Source organism: Schistocerca cancellata, chromosome 7 (genome assembly GCF_023864275.1).
Source record: "Schistocerca cancellata isolate TAMUIC-IGC-003103 chromosome 7, iqSchCanc2.1, whole genome shotgun sequence".
NCBI lineage: Eukaryota > Metazoa > Arthropoda > Insecta > Orthoptera > Acrididae > Schistocerca > Schistocerca cancellata.
The window spans coordinates 212,038,716-212,057,825 of record NC_064632.1 but is presented as its reverse complement, the minus strand read 5'-3'; the positions used below and the strand labels follow the sequence as shown (position 1 = coordinate 212,057,825).

At 43.8% G+C, this 19,110-nt stretch overlaps 1 protein-coding gene across 1 annotated transcript in view; it reads left to right on the top strand.

Moving 5' to 3' along the window:
- The window catches only part of LOC126091889 (mitochondrial basic amino acids transporter-like), a 252,911-nt gene that overhangs the window by 168,713 nt on the left and 65,088 nt on the right, over positions 1-19,110 (top strand). The window contains exon 4 of the mRNA XM_049907184.1: positions 12,543-12,626. Coding sequence (XP_049763141.1) covers positions 12,543-12,626 — 84 coding nt within the window. The remainder of the gene's footprint in view (positions 1-12,542; positions 12,627-19,110) is intronic.

Here is a 19,110-nt window from a genome sequence, read left to right as displayed (position 1 = left end):
TTCCATTCAATACCTCCTCATTAGTTGTGTGATCTACCCATCTAATCTTCAGCATTCTTCTGTAGCACCACATTTCAAAAGCTTCTATTCTCTTCTTGTCTAAACTATTTATCGTCCACGTTTCACTTCCATACATGGCTATACTCCACACAAATACTTTCAGAAACGACTTCCTGAAATTTAAATCCATACTCTATGTTAACAAATTTTTCTTCTTCAGAAACGCTTTCCTTGCCATTGCCAGTCTACATTTTATATCCTCTCTACTTCGACCATCATCAGTTATTTTGCTCCCCAAATAGCATAACTCCTGTACTACTTTAAGTGTCTCATTTCCTAATCTAATTCCCTCAGCATCACCCGACTTAATTCGACTACATTCCATTATCCTCGTTTTGCTTTTGTTGATGTTCATCTTATACCCTCCTTTCAAGACACTGTCCATTCCGTTCAACTGCTCTTCCAAGTCCTTTGCTGTCTCTGACAGAATTACAATGTCATCGGCGAACCTCAAAGTTTTATTTCTTCTCCATGGATTTTAATACCTACTCCGAACTTTTCTTTTGTTTCCTTTACTGCTTGCTCAATATACAGAGTGAATAACACCGGGGAGAGGCTACAACCCTGTCTCACTCCCTTCCCAACCACTGCTGCCCTTTCATGCCCCTCGACTCTTACAACCGCCATCTGGTTTCTGTACAAATTGTAAATAGCCTTTCGCTCCCTGTATTTTACCCCTGCCACCTTCAGAATTTGAAAGAGAGTATTCCAATCAACATTGTCAAAAGCTTTCTCTAAGTCTACAAATGCTATAAACGTAGGTTTTCTTTCCCTTAATCCTTCTTCTAAGATAAGTCGTAGGGTCAGTATTGCCTCACGTGTTCCAACATTTCTACGGAATCCAAACTGATCTTCCCCGAGGTCGACTTCTATCAGTTTTTCCATTCGTCTGTAAAGAATTCGTGTTAGTATTTTGCAACTGTGACTTATTAAACTGATAGTTCGGTAATTCTCACATCTGTTAACACCTGCTTTCTTTGGAATTGGCATTATTATATTTTTCTTGAAGTCTGAGGGTATTTCGCCTGTCTCATACATCTTGCTCACCAGATGGTAGAGTTTTGTCAGGACTGGCTCTCCCAAGGCTGTCAGTAGTTCTAATGGAATGTTGTCTACTCCGGGGGCCTTGTTTCGACTTAGGTCTTTCAGTGCTCTGTCAAACTCTTCACGCAGTATCATATCTCCCATTTCATCTTCATCTACATCCTCTTCCATTTCCATAATATTGTCTTCAAGTACATCGCCCTTGTATAGACCCTCTATGTACTCCTTCCACCTTTCTACTTTCCCTTCTTCGCTTAGAACTGGGTTTCCATCAAAGCTCTTGATATTCATGCAAGTGGTTCTCCAGTGTTCTCGCCAGTACAAGTGAGAAAATACATATACAATGCTTCGTTCGGTAGTGTTCGTGCTTACAGACTTATTGAATGTGTAATACATCGCACGATTAGATGCTTGGTTTCTTACGTGTGGTGGTAACTGCCTAGTGTTCGGATATCATATGACTTGCAATCATGATCTTGTACAGTCAGTTCCACTTTGTACGGGTCGATTCGCGACCACTACGGTGGCGAGTGAATCGGCTGATGGCAAATCAGGATGGATCGCCGTCTCCCCATCAGAACGACTGCTGTGTATGTGATGGTGACGGGAATCGTAAGACGAATCATCAGTGAAAGATCCCTTGTTACAGTATTTCTTTGTTGATGTCAATTACAGGAAAGGAGCATTAGCCGGAGAGAAGGTTACTGACCTTGGTGGCGTAGATGAATGCTAGCAAGCGGTGTCAGCGTTTCGCCTGGCCTGCGGAGAGCCGGGTAAGCGTGGCGCAAGAGCCGCACTGCCGGCTCTTGATTACCGTGGCTGCTGCTCGTAGCTCAGCTGCTCCGCGGCTGCCGTGATAACACACCGGGTAGACGGAGTTAAAACCGTGATGTCCAGCATTAAATGAAATGAAATGTACCTACGGCTAGGGCATCTCACTGGGTAGACCTATCACCTAGTGCATGTCTTTTTAGTTGGTGCCATTTTGGCGACTTATTTGTCGACGAGGATGAAACGATAATGAAGACAACATCCAGTCTCCGAGCGAAGAAAATCTATGGCACGGACAGGAATCGAACCCAAGCTCCTCACATGGTATTCACGTGCGGATCACTCAGCTATGTAGGCGGACAAAAATGACCTGTGGTGCAAGTCTTTCAATTGGACGCCATTTCGGCAACTTGCGTGTCCTTAAAACCAACGGTACCCAGTTTCCCTGGTCGATTACCCATACAGGTACTAGCTGGGCCCAAGTTGTTTAACTCCGGTGATTGGGCGGTAATCGGTGTTACCAAAGTGGCAAGGCTATTGGCATTGGGCGTAATCGGTGTTACCAACGTGGCAAGGCTATTGGCATGTCCAGGCTAACAAAAGATGATGGAACGCGTCCACTCTGTGACGGTGAGCAACAATGTTTGCCCCTACAGGCCGGATGACAGCAACAGTGCTACTGAGCGGCAAGACTGGCCAGGCTCGAACGCACGACCCCAGGGGGTGGCTGGCAACAAAAGGTAGTCACTCAATAGGTGACCCAGCAGAGCGAAGGCATCAAGTTGAGCACACGCAGCCCTGAGTTCAGGTGAGAGCCAGTTGCTACTGGCGACGAAGTCCGCGCATGGTAGATGGGTGCATCATCTCGTCCTGTAAGTCGTCTCCGTCACGTAATGAGCTGGCATGGACTGTATCACACGGCAGTACCTGGATATTGCTGGATATAAAGAACGTCTACGAATGATATGTACGGAAGAACAGACACCATATCCATGTAACTATGTATATCTACGAATGATGGTCTGATTTGGGTGGATGTATAAGTGAGCTAGCTGGTTAGTATTTTCAACGGCAGTACTCCCATGCCAGAACTCGTGGCACACCGGAGTGGCGGGGCATCGCCATTGAACGACGATGACTTCGTTTGCTTTGGTTTTCTCTCTTTGTCAGTTTCTCCTGCTGGAACTACAAGATTTTTCAACTTCTCTTTTAGTGGCGCTGGCTAGCGTGTTCCGTTTTGTCGCGTCCTGAATGAGTGCTCTTGCACTCTGAATACTTTATTAATTAAAACTTCCGGGCTAAGAGGCCGGAAGTTTTAATTAATGAAGACGCCGACCGTGAAAGACTACACGTTATGATCTGAATAATTTGTTGTGTAACGGTGTCTGGATTTCAGGCTGACGACTGCTTCCTCCAGTGCAACGTCATTCTGACTGACGCAGGACAGTTCATCACACCTTTGGAGTCATGGTGTAAGAACTTGAAAATGGTTCTATAGACGAATTCGCCTAATAGCGATTTTTAATTAACACTATACAAGATCTCGACAGAAATAATGTCGTCCTTATATATACAGAATAAATGTTTTCCGTATCTAAGCTGTTCAGCAAACAGTTTGTCCTATTGGTACAGCTTAATGTGTGTTGTGTGACTGTGAGGACGCTAGGCCCAGAATAAATCAGCAACGCGACTGACGACCGTTGTTCCGGTAGCACAATGTGGTTTTTAGGTAATTAGGCAGCTGGGCTAATCCCAGTCTTTGCCTCATTAAATACTATGTACAAATACGTAGTTAAAATACGAGAACCTGTAGAACAAAGGTTACCAGTGTAATAGGCAGAAGGCGCCATGACTTTCGTGCTTTAGGTTAAGTGTCAACTGTCACGACAGCAAAAGTTTCCCGGTGCAAAGTTAAAACGGAAGAAATAATTTTCAGATCATGAAAACAGTGGGCCTCATACGACTAAATAAATGCTAGGAAAGAGGGTGAAAAGAGACCTCGGAAAAAATGTGAGTCATTGAAACTGCTCTCTTCTACATGAACATTTAATGGTGTTAGAGTACTCCGTGAGTTGCGAATCGGAAGATCCGTCTGGATATTTTTTATTTATTTATTTACGCGACCAAGAGTCATCTCATAATGTTATAGGATCTGTCATTAAAATATAATGAAAATAAACAGCTCAGATATACATACACATGGAATATACAGGTTGACACAAAAGATTGCGCACAAATTGAAGAACTCTGGAATAGGAACTTATGGTGGCAGGAGGTAAGGTCCGATCACGTATCGCCAATAATACCGAGCCATACATTCACTGCAGACCACTGTTTGCAGTGGTGTTCCAGTGGATCCGAGAATATTGGCACACGCTGATGTGGCTGTTACAACAGTTAAAGAATCCATCTCTGATGAACTGTGCCTCCTATGTGAATAGCCGGCCACAGTGGCCGTGCGGTTCTAGGCGCTTCAGTCTGGAGCCGCGTGACCGCTACGGTCGCAGGTTCGAATCCTGCCTCGGGCATGGATGTGTGTGCTGTCCTTGGGTTAGTTAGGTTTAAGTAGTTCCAAGTTCTAGGGGACTGATGATCTCAGCTGTTGAGTTCCGTAGTGCTCAGAGCCATTTGAATCATTTTGAACCTATGTGAATAACATGTTGCTTGGGAAACAGAACTCATTCTTACAACGTTGAAGAATCCATTTACAAAACCGAACTCGTTGTCGGAATCATCCACACCCATATCCTATACTTGCTGGTAATGATAAAAGTGCAACTGCCTCTCATCACAACATGCCACATACTACTTTGAGACATATCCGTGGTATGAACAATCGCACGCGTGCTTTCTGACGGCTCTTCTTCCACACGCAGAAATATCTCCTCTTCAATACCGACTGTTCGAGTAGTCCGTGGGCGGACTTCCTGATGCTCTGAATGTAAGGCATCTGTCTCTCCGCATAGGCGACGAACGACTTAAAACGTTCGACGCTGTGGTTGACGTCTGTTCGGATATCAAGAGCGGTACAAGCGTTGAGCTCTGTGTGCAATGCCAGTGGCGCATCCTCCCATGAAAGGCACTTTTCGCAGTTCTGCAAACGTGTACCGTTCCATTTCACAAAGTACTGTATGTATCACAAACACTGCAATTACTTTCAGTAAAGCTGCAGTATACACTGCTATTCGTAGCAATACTGAAATGCAAACAATCGTCTCAGAGCGCATGAACGAAAAGCAGATATACGTACGCAACAACAAATACACAAGACCTTAATGGGATGACAACAGACGGAACGGGCTTGAATGACAAGCAGTTATCCTTACACAGAAATAGTGCATTATCTTCGCTGAGATTATGGCCCGCTTGCATTGATTGTGCTTGTTTTTCCTGAGATTCCAAAGCTTTCACTGGCTCTGGCTTACTTCTAAGGAAGTTGTTGTATTTCGAGTCCCCTATCAGTTCCATCAATTTATGCGCATCTTTATGAATCATTCTATATGAGAATGTTCTTACAAGGATAGAACACGTGGTCAGTCATGGTCTTGCTGAAGGAGTCATCCAAATATTTGTCTGAAATGATTTATGAAAAAGCGATATCATTAAGTGAGGGAGATCGGCATTTTGGCCAGACGTTTCTCTTTGCTGTGGTATGGGTAATACGACAAAGCTCAGTACTAAGACCAGCACTAAATGTTACCACGTGATCTCATTTACGTATCTCATTTTGTGAGTATTGCAGTAGTAATTTTATCATGTAAAGATATCTATCACTTATACGATTTTTAACTGAGGAATCTGCTTAACTCATGGTAGTGACAATACTCATTATCCTATGACTAGGATGTCACTAATACGAATCTCATTACAGTGATTATTTAAATATCTTGTTTCTAACACAAAACGTACAAGGATCAGTCGTCTTGACACAAAAAAGACCGACTGTAATTTTCAAAAACAGTATGCAGAGTGGCATCTTCATTTCTTTAGTGCTCACTCCGAGTACTGGGTGACAGCAGTCTGGTTGTTGATAGATCTTCAGTCTCCATGACTTTCTGCCTTCTTCTTCATTTTTCTGTACGTGTTGCATCTTTTTGTGGTTTGATCTAAGAACTTCAGTCGTTGTATGCCTATAGCTCATTTTTCAATGACACACCCCTCTATTTTTGTTTTTAGCACCCATCATATCTTAATAGACGACCAACAATCTGAAAGCTCATTTTTAACAATAGTGTTCATAGACTCCTCTTGACTTCCACACTTTTCAAGACTTCATAATTCACGATCTTATCAGCCCATTTGATTTTTAGAAGGTGCTGGTAACGCCACATCTCAAAAGAATTTACACTATTGGCCATTAAAATTGCTACACCAAGAAGAAATGCAGATGATAAACGGGTATTCATTGGACAAATATATTATACTATAACTGATATGTGATTACCTTTTCACGCAATTTGGGTGCATAGATCCTGAGATATCAGTACCCAGAACAACCACCTCTGGCCGTAATAACGGCCTTGATACGCCTGAGTATTGAGTCAAACAGAGCTTGGATGGCGTGTACAGGTACAGCTGCCCATGCAGCTTCAACACGATACCACAGTTCATCAACAGTAGTGACTGGCGTATTGTGACGAGCCAGTTGATCGGTCACCATTGACCAGACATTTTCAATTGGAGAGAGATCTGGAGAATGTGCTGGCCAGGGCAGCAGTCTAACATTTTCTTTATCTACAAAGGCCCGTACAGGACCTGGAACATGCGGTCGTGCGTTATCCTGCTGAAATGTAGGGTTTTGCAGGGATCGAATGAAGGGTAGAGCCACGGGTCGTAAAACATCTGAAATGTAACGTCCACTGTTCAAAGTGCCGTCAATACGAACAAGAGGTGACCGAGACGTGTAACCAGTGGCACCCCATACCATCACGCCGGGTGATACGCCAGTATGGCGATGACGAATACATGCTTCCAATGTGCGTTCACCGCGATGTCGCCAAACACGGATGCGACCATTATGATGCTAAACAGAACCTGGATTCATCCGAAAAAATGGCGTTTTGCCCTTCGTGCACCTAGGTTCGTCGTTGACTACACCATCGCAGGCACTCCTGTCTGTGATGCAGCGTCAAGGGTAACCGCAGTCCGAGCTGATAGTCCATGCTGCTGCAAACTTCGTCGAACTGTTCGTGCAGATGGTTGTTGTCTTGCAAACGTCCCCATCTGTTGACTCAGGGATCGAGGCGTGGCTGCACGATCCGTTACAGCCATGCGGATAAGATGCCATCATCTCGTCTGCTAGTGATACGAGGCCGTTGGGATCCAGCACGGCGGTCCGCATTACCCTCCTGAACCCACCGATTCCATATTCTGCTAACACTCATTGGATCTCGACCAATGGGAGCAGCAATGTCGCGATACGATAAACCGCAATCGCGATAGGCTACAATCCGACCTTTATCAAAGTCGGAACGTGATGGTACGTATTTCTCCTTCTTACACGAGGCATCACAACAACGTTTCACCAGGCAACGCCGGTCAATTGCTGTCTGTGTAGGAGAAATCGGTTGGAAACTTTCCTCATGTCAGCACATTGTAGGTGTCGCCACCGGCGCCAACCTTGTGTGAATGCTCTGAAAAGCTAATCATTTGCATATCGCAGCATCTTCTTTGTCTCGGTTAAATTTCGCGTCTGTAGCACTTCATCTTCGTTGTGTAGCAATTTTAATAGCCAGTAGTTTAGTATTTCTCTTCCATCAGTCCCCAGTGCCCAAATATAACAGCGATACAATACCACACTACAGACATATGCTTTCATACACTTTTTTCCGATTTCTAGGCCGCTAAGTAAACTTTATTTTATTGAAGGCACTTTTTGCTTGGGAAGTTCTGTTTCTTAATCCTTCTTTCCCTCTTCCATCTCCAGTGATCTTGCTACCTAAAAAGGTAAATGACATGTAGCAGTAGCTTGTCACGTACCTGTCTTAATATGGCCATTTTCTCTGAAACTGTCCGCTAACATATTTCAGAGGATGATATGTAAATTCTCTTGATCAAATGGCTCTGAACACTATGCGACTGAACTTCTGAGGTCATCAGTCACCTAGAACTTAGAACTAAGTAAACCTAACTAACCTAAGGACAGCACACACATCCATGCCCGAGGCAGGATTCGAACCTGCGACCGTAGCGGTCGCTCGGCTCCAGACTGTAGCGCCTAGAGCCGTACGGCCACTCCGGCCGGCATTCTCTTGATCAAGTAGTCATTAATTTGCACTGCTCTGTAATTGCAGATTTGGATTAGCATTTCCAGTGGCTGTTTTCATTTCTGTAATTGTTTCTTTGCCTTTCCTATGTAGCATGGTGGAGGGTTCCAAGAGTTGAAAGCTTAGAAGTTGGCTGCATGAGAAAAGGAATTCTTTAAAGAGGAATTTGCCATCATAAAAATGTTGAGCCCCAGGCAGAGGCGCAGCCCCAGGTAAACAGACTGGCATTCGCAGCCATTCTTGTTCCCCAGCCCACACTCGCAATGTGGAACACGGGACACCTGTTTTTCTGCCGAAAGGAACGTGGAATTGTTTGCAGAAGGTTTTTTAACAAGATAAGGGATCTTTAGATAGGTGTGCTTTCTGACAGGGCTTGTGAATTTTTGTTACGACTCCCCGGTATGAGGTTTAGTTTAAACTTTCAGAACCAAGATTTCCTATTAGGTCATAATCTTATTTTCTGGGGAGTCTGCGCTTTTTCACTGTGTCTACATACAAAATTGTACAGAGAAACGGGAGAGATTTTCTGCCTTCCTACACACCTAAGAGCCCTATCGGTTCAACATTGAGAAAATCTACAAGAGTAGGAAATTGTTTAATATCTTCAATCGAGTTTTACTGGTCGGCACTCGGAATCTTTGCCACCGTTGACCAGCAAGCTCCTGCTCTGACGAAAAACAGCAAAGCTATAGAGCGACCAGAAGGAGAACTCTTCGATCTTCGTCTCTGCAGAGTAATGACTTCACCGCAGACTTTTATAGATTTTTCGAGATTAAGTGCTTCAGATTGGGACAGGAGAGATGACAGTGGAAGGATGTCCGTACTTTAGCATTAAGTACAAGGAGCGGGCGGAAACCATATTCTCCAGCCGCCGCTGCCGCCGGCTTCCGTATCCACACTCCGTGCGCATGGTAAGATGTGCCATCGTCGCGTCCGCCGATGTCGTCTAGAAGCGAAGTTAGTCCGCTCCCTTCAGGTGTCAAGTATGCAGCAATAAAGTCACATATCTACACTACTGGCCATTAAAATTGCTTCACCACGATGATGTGCTACAGACAAGAAATTTAACCGACAGGAAGAAGATGCTGCGATATGCAAATGATTGGCTTTTCAGAGCATTCACACAATGTTGGCGCCGGTGGTGACACCTGCAACGTGCTAACATGAGGAAAGTTTCCAACCGATTTCTCATATACAAACAGCGGTTGACCGGCTTTGCCTGGTGAAACGTTGTTGTGATGCCTCGTGTAAGGAGGAGAAATGCGTGCCATCACGGTTCCGACTTAGATAAAGGTCAGATTGTAGCCTATCGCGATTACGGTTTATCGTATCGCGACATTGCTGATCGCGTTGGTCGAGATCCAATGACTGTTAGCAGAATATGGAATCGGAGGGTTCAGGAGGGTAATACGGAACGCCGTACTGGATCCCAACGGCCTCGAATCACTAGTAGTCGAGATGACAGGCATCTTATCCGCATGGCTGTAACGGATCGTGCAGCCACGTCCCGATCCATGAGTCAACAGATGGGGACGTTTGCAAGACAACAAACCATCTGCACGAACAGTTCGACGATGTTTGCAGCAGCATGGACTAACAGCCCTGAGACCATGGCTGCGGTTACCCTTGACGCTGCATCACAGACAGGAGCGCCTGCGATGGTGCCTGGGTGCACGAATGGCAAAACGTCATTTTTTCGGATGAATCCAGGTTCTGTTTACATCATCATGATGGTCGCATCCGTGTTTGGCGACATCGCGGTGAACGCACATTGCAAGCATGTATTCGTCGTCACCATACTGGCGTATCACCCGGCGTGATGGTATGGGGTGCCATTCGTTACACGTCTCGGTCACCTCTTGTTCGCATGGACGGCACTTTGAACAGTGGACGTCACATTTCAGATGTGGTACGACCCGTGGCTCTACCCTTCATTCGATCCCTGCGAAATCCTACATTTCAGCAGGATAATTCACGACGCATGTTGCAGGTCCTGTAGGGGCCTTTCTGGATACAGAAAATGTTCGACTGCTGCCCTGGCCAGCACATTCTCCAGATCTCTCACCAACTGAAAACGTCTGGTCAATGGTGGCCGAGCAACTGGCTCGTCACAATACGCCAGTTGCTACTGTTGATGAACTGTGATATCGTGTTGAAGCTGCATGGGCAGCTGTACCTGTACACGCCATCCAAGCTCTGTTTGACTCAATGCCCAGGCGTATCTATGCACCCAAATTGCGTGAAAATGTAATCACATGTCAGTTGTAGCATAATATATTTGTCCAATAAATACCCGTTTATCATCTGCATTTCTTCTTTGTGTAGCAATTTTAATGGCCAGTAGTGTAGCTTTGTTAGTCCACCCTCGTGGTCTCGCGGTAGCGTTCTCGCTTCCCGAGCGCGGGGTCCCGGGTTCGATTCCCGGCGGGGTCAAGGATTTTTCCTGCCTCGAGATGACTGGGTGTTGTTGTGTCGTCTTCATCATCATCATTCATCCCAATTACGGTCGGAGGAAGGCAACGACAAACCACCTCCATTAGGACCTTGCCTAGTAAGGCGGTGCGGGTCTCCCGCATCGTTCCCCTACGCTCTGTAAAGAAGGATAGGACTTCATTTCCATTTTTCATTTCCAGTGTAGCTTGTTGCTCTCATTGCACATTTTGACAGTCTTATGGCTTTTGCTCCTATCTTTCCGTGACCTTTCAACATTTAACTGACAACTTACTATGTTGTTGTCGTGTTCGAAAATTATTAATGTAACTGCGTTTCATTCTGCCACTGACGCGTGTCAAGGTTATGTCTTCGTGTTGTAATCACCTATCTATTTGTCAGTGCTTCTTTTTAGTATATCAGTGGGTAACTTCAATGTCCCGTCCCACTCCCTTCCCAACTCCTGAAGATAAGCACAAACATTTTCTAACGTACCGCCTTATAAAAGAGAAGTGACATTCCATGCTGCAGTTCTCACTGACAAATGCGCTTGTTCCTCTCTATAGCTCTCGCCTTCCGGAGATTTAATGAGAGGCAGTTTTACCTCCGAATGATTGAACCAACCTCCAACCCAATACATGGGATACCTAGTCGGACTTTTAAAAGTGTGTTTTCTGTTGCTTTCTCCGACCTACGTTGTTGTGCATCTATGGTTCATCCACCTTTAGAGTCAGTTTTCCGCCCCAAGAGCAGAATTTGTCCTACCCCCTACCCACTCGTGTACCTCTAAGAGATCAGTTGTGCACTTGCTGAGCAAGCGTTGCCCCTTCTCTATCACTTGTCGGAATTTTCCCTTCATCAAGGCTAGCATTTCGTAGACTCTTCTGTAGTTTTAGAGAGTTATTAGGGAGTTTTTATATTCTGAAAAATTTCTAACATTTCCCTGCGCACATCAGCGAACAATTACGTCCGTTCTATATCTTGACTGATTTTCATCATTTGTCAACGGTCTTTCTTACGACCACTTCGTTACATGTTCGGCAAACCTTAGAGTTTTTCATTTGGTATTGTTTCTATCATTCGAAGTTTGGCTGTTTTTCCATTATCCAGGGAATACCTTCGTAAATGGTTTCTCTTAGAATTACCCACTTAATTATGAACTATCCTAATACAGGGGATCATTCAAAATCATGATATGTGGATAAACAATCCTAGGTCAAGATCCTGCAATTACTTTCTTTGATAACTAGTTTGAGCTCATTACGATCCATCTTCAGATCTTTAGCAGCTTTCTGCAATCTCCCTTAGCTTGAGTTAGCATATTTATGTTGTTATTTGACGTTGTCAAATGGGAAGATATGCGATCTGTTACGTTAAAAGTGTGGATAAACAATCCTAGGTCAAGATCGCTAAACCTCCTTTATTTCGTAACTAGTTTCACCTCATTGACGAGCCACTGTTTAACATAATAAATCGCTTATCTCTGGACTCGACAATGTCAAGAAACAACGTAAATATGCCAAGTTAAGCTAAGGGAGATTGCAGAAAGCTACTAAAGATATGAAGATGGCTCGTCATTCACCTGAAACTAGTTATCAGAAAAAGGATTTTTAGCGACCTTGGTCTACGATTGTTTAACCACATATTTCAACATAACGGATCGCATACCTCCCGATCTGATTATGTCAACTAATAACCTAAATGGCAATGTGTTTTTGTCGCTGAAGACAACCTGTTTAATGTATTCTAAGCTATTAAATGACTGAAATTGTAAACGTTATCGCTGCTGCTGTACGAAAATAAAAGTCCAAAGTGCGTAGCATGATAGGTTATTTACAGAGTCGAAGGATAAAATGTTTCGTCCTAGATTATGCGTATATGAATGGTTTCCTATGGTTATGTCTTTAGCCAGCCAGAGACAAGCACGTTGCTTTTAAAGACAGAAGAGCTAACCTTGCATTCCTTGCACAGGTACATCTTCAGACGCAGAACCAGCGCACACCTGCCTACCGAGGAGCCTTCGACTGCTTCAAACACATTTTGCACAGGGAGTCGGTAAGTTGAGTTCGTTATCATTCATACACCATGGGCATATGAATGTCGTGGACATGTCAGTAGCTTTACAATAACATACTTTTCCTTTGTGAAAGCGTGGCTACATTTAGATAAATAGCTTTTTTTTTTATTTTGACCAATCATAAAGTTTAATGAATATAATCCAAACACACACACACACTCATATCGTCCGTTGAGAAATTCATCTATGGAGTAGAAGAAGCTGTCAAGCGAAATGATTTCATTTTGCATTTAAAAGCATTTACTTTAATACCTTTAATTCACAATGGAATGTGTCAACTATCATATGGCTGCACAAATTGTCCCCTTCTGCAGAAGGTTAAGTTGTAACTGGTGGAGAGAATTATTGTTCTTAGTGCTATATTTGTGGATAAACCAGTGATCTGAAATTGTGGTTCTTGTGTGACTTTTAAAATTTTCACGAAAAATTGAATGTTCAAAATACGTGCTTGCTGCCAGTTGTCGTTCAATATATCCTACAACAGTTCAACTGGCTACCTGCCGGTTAAACGCAGGTAAGCCATCGAAGACAGCCAACAAGTGCCAAGTTTAAATATAGTAGGATGTATTGCACGACTACCGGCTGGAAGCACGAAATTCGTTTGAACATTGTGATTCTTCACAAGCAACTTCATAACAGAGTAAATGCAGTGTGAGGATGTCGTCTTTTTTTTCCAAAACACTTGCTTATAGAGAGCAGACATCAGCCTTAAACCATATTTCTGTGTAGTGAAAACCTTACTTGTATGTGGCTCAGAAAATTATTCCATGTGACATTACTGAACGGAAGCAAGCAAGGTAGCCTAAGCCAACTTTCGAACACTTTCATCACCAAAATCAGCAATTACGCGTAGAGGAAATTTGCTTAACTATTTGCATAACTCATACATTTGAGTATCTCTGTAATATATATAATACATAATTTTCAGTTCAAGTCTGGTCAATATGCACAGTGAAGAATTTCGAGCATTTACTTTCGCATATTTCCTCCTCCCCACCCCCCCCACCCCCGTCTCCACCTCCAGTGTTCTGTTATGATGATGTGATGATGATGATGTGTCCTGTTTGTGCAAAATTGAATGAGCTGTGTTTATTTTAGCTAAATGATGGGCTATTTTCCAATAATCAAGCATAATTTTTCTGGATACAGCGTTTATAATGTCTTCTGTTGTTGCATCTTTATTATATTTGATTACGAAACTTGTATCATCAGCAAAGAAGATTATTTCTGCATAATTATTGTAAGATGGTATATCATTTGTGTACAGCAAGAACGCAACCCTGTGGAACATTAGTAGGAGTTTCATCACGAAGCGCACCAAAGCTTGCATTGCTTCACATCAGATAAATACTGCAGTGGATCACAGAGTACTTCTTTGGTCAAGAATTCTAATCCTATAATTGTAAAGTAATATTTTACAGTTTGTATAAACACTAATTGCCGCCGCTGTAAAAATAAAACATATATTCAACGGTATGTATTTCATTCTAAATTGTTTGTTGAGGTGTCACTAGCTGCGTGTACATAAAAAATCCATATCAGTGTAATGAAAGTGAATACTGAGCTGTGGCTAAAATAACAAACATAAAATAACAGTCGAAATTTTTATTCAGAGGCTAAGCAGATTATATTTCTCGTGAACTTAAACCAGGTACATATTGGCCAACTCTTCGTCAGTTAACCCATCCATATGGGCTATGTGTAATTGTTAAAGATGCTCTGACATTGCCGGAAAAAAATCGGGAAAGAGCCAAGTAGTAGTAAAGTGTGCGACCGGCAGATGCACAATCGGCAGAGTACGCATGGGGAGAGAGCGGTAGTGGTCGGAGTTGAGGTAGACGTTGTAGAGAAATACTGAACACTGAAGGGGAAGTGCTATGCTAAACTGAAACCTATGCTCATTTTTTTGTGAATTTTTAAGTGGATCCCCTCCATGTCCACACCTGCATGGTCACCATTCAAAAAGATCTACTGACCCTCTGCTTTGGTTAGTGTCTAAAAGGAATTCTACTGAAAATGCAACAAAAGCAGTGATTTATTTTCCCTTGGCTTGTTAACAATTTGTAACTTTCAGATAAGCATCACGAGTGGCAACTTTTGAGTAAAACCTGCATTTATCTTGTTTCGAAGTTAAAATTTGTTTCTTTTTGCCAAAGAACTGTGGAGTTTACACATTTTCACCTCACTGATATGTTGTGCAGATGCAGTTGCGAGAGAATCCTGAAACAGTGGTTTATTAAGTTTATTAAGTGAGAAACTGAGGAAGATTTAGGTCAATAGCTTACAATAAAGCACATCCTCTGTACAGAAATACATGTGTAATGTTTCATTTATATTGTTCCAAGACCCACTGCACTTCTTGTTTCCCAGCTATTGAGGACCCTTAAAAATTACAATCTTTCATCGAAAAAATGTGTAGCTAGTGTAATAACACGGAAGATAATGATGTCTTGAATAATAACAACCTTATAGAAAAATACTCTCCTCTTTCTCTGCCTTAATTTGCCAAATTCTCATTTACCTCGAACTGTTTATGAAATAAGAGGAATGGTGTGGATATTTCATTCTACCTTTATCTCAGGTGCGTGCCAGTGTAAATGAGTAACCTACATCAGGTCAATTTTCTAGACATTGCTCACCTTCATCCAAGCATAAGGAAAAATTCAATATGTTAGCTACATTTCATATGCAACAGTGTATTATGTAATAAGCATCAAACTCAAAATCATAGCGATCCCTATTTTTCATTGCAAACTTTTTCGAATTTACGCAGTATGTTATTTAAATGTAAATATCACAATAACTATGACCATTAACAAAACAATGAGCATTTCATCCTGAAGCTGACATATAAACCTATAAGTAACACAATAATGAATTTTTTGTACCGAATAGTTCCTGTAAAATCGTTTGAGAAAGACTGCAAAGCGTGCGCCTCGATTCTGTACTCGCAGCTCGTCGCCGACCGGCTAAACGAGCGCAATGTCGGCCTCCATTTCGGAACAAAAGAATGAACTCGCATAGCACTTTGGATGGAAATTGGTCACTGCACACGCGCCACCATATCCTGCACGGACTTTACGTAGGTCAGTGGAACAAGTTTGTGTGTTGCACTAAAAATATCTGCAAATTGGTGAAAATGCCAATGGAATCCTCTGTGTCTTAGCCTCACACAAAGCGCAAAAACTCGATCGACACTGCTTGCTACCACGACAGTTAATGCGTTAAATCTGGCGAACGAAAGTTTCTGAGGAAATATTGAGGCTCGTGGTCAGCGCTCCGTCGATTACTTATCATTACTCATTTTAGAGCAATTGAAATAATTAAAATAGGTATCTTGCGACTTTTGACATTTCTACGCTGAACGAGTGGAGGGCAACGTTATTGTCATAATGAGCCTCGTGAACCATGTCTGCTTTCGACTTGAGGTCCTTAACCGGCCGTAGGGGAAGTTACTTTTCATCTGGGCCTACATAAGACGATGCAGATTGAAAAAGGTTTGGTATGGGGAAGCATAATTACGCTATACACTGAGGTGACAAAAGTCAGGGGATAACAATATGCGCGTGTACAGATGGCGATGTTACCGCGTTCAAAAGGTATAAAAGGGCAGTGCATTGGCGGAGCTGTCATTTGAACTCAGGTAGTCATGTGAAAAGGCTTCCGACGTAATTAAGGACGTACGGTGGGAATTAACAGATTTTGATCGCGGACTAGTAGTTGGAGCTAGAAGCATGGGGGCATTCCATTTCGGAAATCGTTAGGGAATTCAATATTCCGAGATACACAGTGTCAAGAGTGTGCCGAGAACACCAAATTTCGGGCATTACCTCTCACCACGGACAACGCAGTGGGCGATGGCCTTCACTTAACGACCGAGAGCAGCGGCATTTGCTTGGAGTAGTCAGTGCTAACAGGCAAGCAACACTGCGTGAAATCACCGCAGAGTGTGATGATGATGATGTTTGGTTTGTGGGGCGCTCAACTGCGTGGTTATCAGCGCCCGTACGATTTCCCAACCTTTGCTCAGTCCAATTTCGCGGATGATGATGAAATGATGAGGACAACACAAACACCCAGTCATCTCGAGGCAGGTGAAAATCCCTGACCCCGCCGGGAATCGAACCCGGGGCCCCGTGCTCGGGAAGCGAGGACGCTACCGCGAGACCACGAGCGGCGGACACCGCAGAATGTGGGACGTACGACGAACGTACCCGTTAGCACAGTGCGGCGAAATCTGGCGTTGGTGGACATGGTAGCAGACGACGCACGTGAATGCCTTTGTTAACAGCACGGCAGTGCTTGAAGAGCCTCTGCTGGGCTCGTGACCATATCAGTTGGACCCTAGATTATTAAAAAAACCGTGACCTGCTCAGATGAGTCCCGAGTTAATTTGGTAAAAGCTGATGGTAGGATTCGAGTATGGCCCCACAAAGGATTGTTAACGAGCTGGTGGTGGCTCTATAATAGCGTGAGCTGTGTTTACGTGGAATGATTGGGTCCTCTGGTCCAACTGAACCGATCATTGACTGGAAATGGTTATGTGCGGCTACTTGAAGACCATTTGCAGCCATTCATGGACTTCATGTTCCCAAACAACGACGCGTCATGTCCACGGGCCACAATTGTTCGCGATGAGTTTGAAGAATATTCTGAACAATTAGAGCGAATGATTTGGCCACCTAGATCGCCCGACATGAATCGCATAATAGAGAGGTCAGTTCGTGCACACAATCCTGCACTGGCAACGCTTTCGCAATTTATGGTTGGCTATAGAGGCAGCATGGCTAAATATTTCTGCAGGGGACTTCCAACAACTTGACGAGTTCATGCCACGTCGAGTTGCTGCAATTCGCCGGGCAAAAGGAGCGCCGACAAGATATTAGATTCCATGACTTTGGTCACCTCAGTGTATACTTCCGCCATTTCGTCGATATTGTAATGGTTCGGTTTAGTTTCCTCCGATGGAACAAAATACTCTCTTTAATCTTTTGCATTGAAGGGGGGGGGGGGGGGCGGGAGGTCTATCTAATACAACGGAAGTCTGGCACCACAGCCTTTATACAATATCGGCAAAGATCGGCTGTAACATCAAAAAGCATCGAGTAAAACTGTCTTCTGCCCTCCTAATAAAACAAGGACATCGTTGAGGAACATCACAGATAACCTCATTTTACCGAAGGCGGGGTTCTACCAAATTCCGAGCCAATATGCAAGATGTACATTGTAAAACCACTGCTCTCCATCGAAGATCGCTGCCGAGCACATCAATGGCACACTAACTAAACTATCCTTACGAGATGACGGTCGCAGAACATTGCTTATTCGAGACTCGCTCTATGAATGCGAACGCATCATGATTTCAACAACGACATCGATACTGGGACCGAGGCCCACGAGAAGGACTGGCAGCGTCACATACGCCACAGTACATGACATTGCAAGTCTTACGACTGCCAGCAGCCGTCTCTGGCGGGTAGCGAGTAACTATTTCAGACGAGTTTAACAATTCTTAACTGCGCACTGAAGTGCATACGAGCTCTTGATAGCATACGACATATTGGATCCTTTATTGGTACCTTTTAAGTGATATATTCATTTTTCTTGAGCCCTGCAAGGGGCCTATAGTTTTCGAAGTATGGTCGACAAGGTGACTTGTGAGACATCACAAGTTCGTTGCGGCGACCCGTATTTCTTGTGGGCCCCGACTGGGCTGGGTCGATAGAGAGGCATCTACATACGGACCAAGGACAGACAATCTTATAAACAGATACTGCGGCTATAGACCAGTATGGCTTTAGAACCAGGACTGAGTTTAATTCAGGAGTAGACACTGAGTAATGTCGAGCTGGCGGCCAGAGCGGCCTCACTGCTTACCTCCACTTCGACACATCCGGGCCGTGGCGTCTGGTGTCGCCAGCCACGGTCGGTGACTCAGCCGCCTCTCCAGCCACGAATCGTGCGCCCTCGGGTGCGTGGGTGTTAATTCTACCGCAAGCCCCCAGGAGATCAGTTTGTCTGCTCACCTGGCGATGGTGACAAGACCGGTTGTTGAAACATTGTGCCGGCTGGACCCTACGAACCGGTAACACACCCGTGGACTGTTGGATCAGCTCTACTTCTTTCATACTAAAAAGAAATTTGATGATATACAGGACATAAAATCCCGTCTGAGGCCTGCGGTTATTGTTATGTTAATAATTGGCAACCAATGCTGTACAATCTCAATAAAGTCATGAGATGTTCAATTGACTCTTTTATTAGAACTGTTGCGCGTTTCGGGATTACACCCATCTTCAGACACCACAAACTACAACTCCTTGGTTAGGAGCTCTTGGTTTGTGATGTCTGAAGATAGGTATAATCCCGAAACGCGCAACAGTTCTAATAAAAGAGTCAATTGAACATCTCATGACTTTATTGTGATTGTACAGCATTGGTTGCCAATTATTAAAAAAAGAA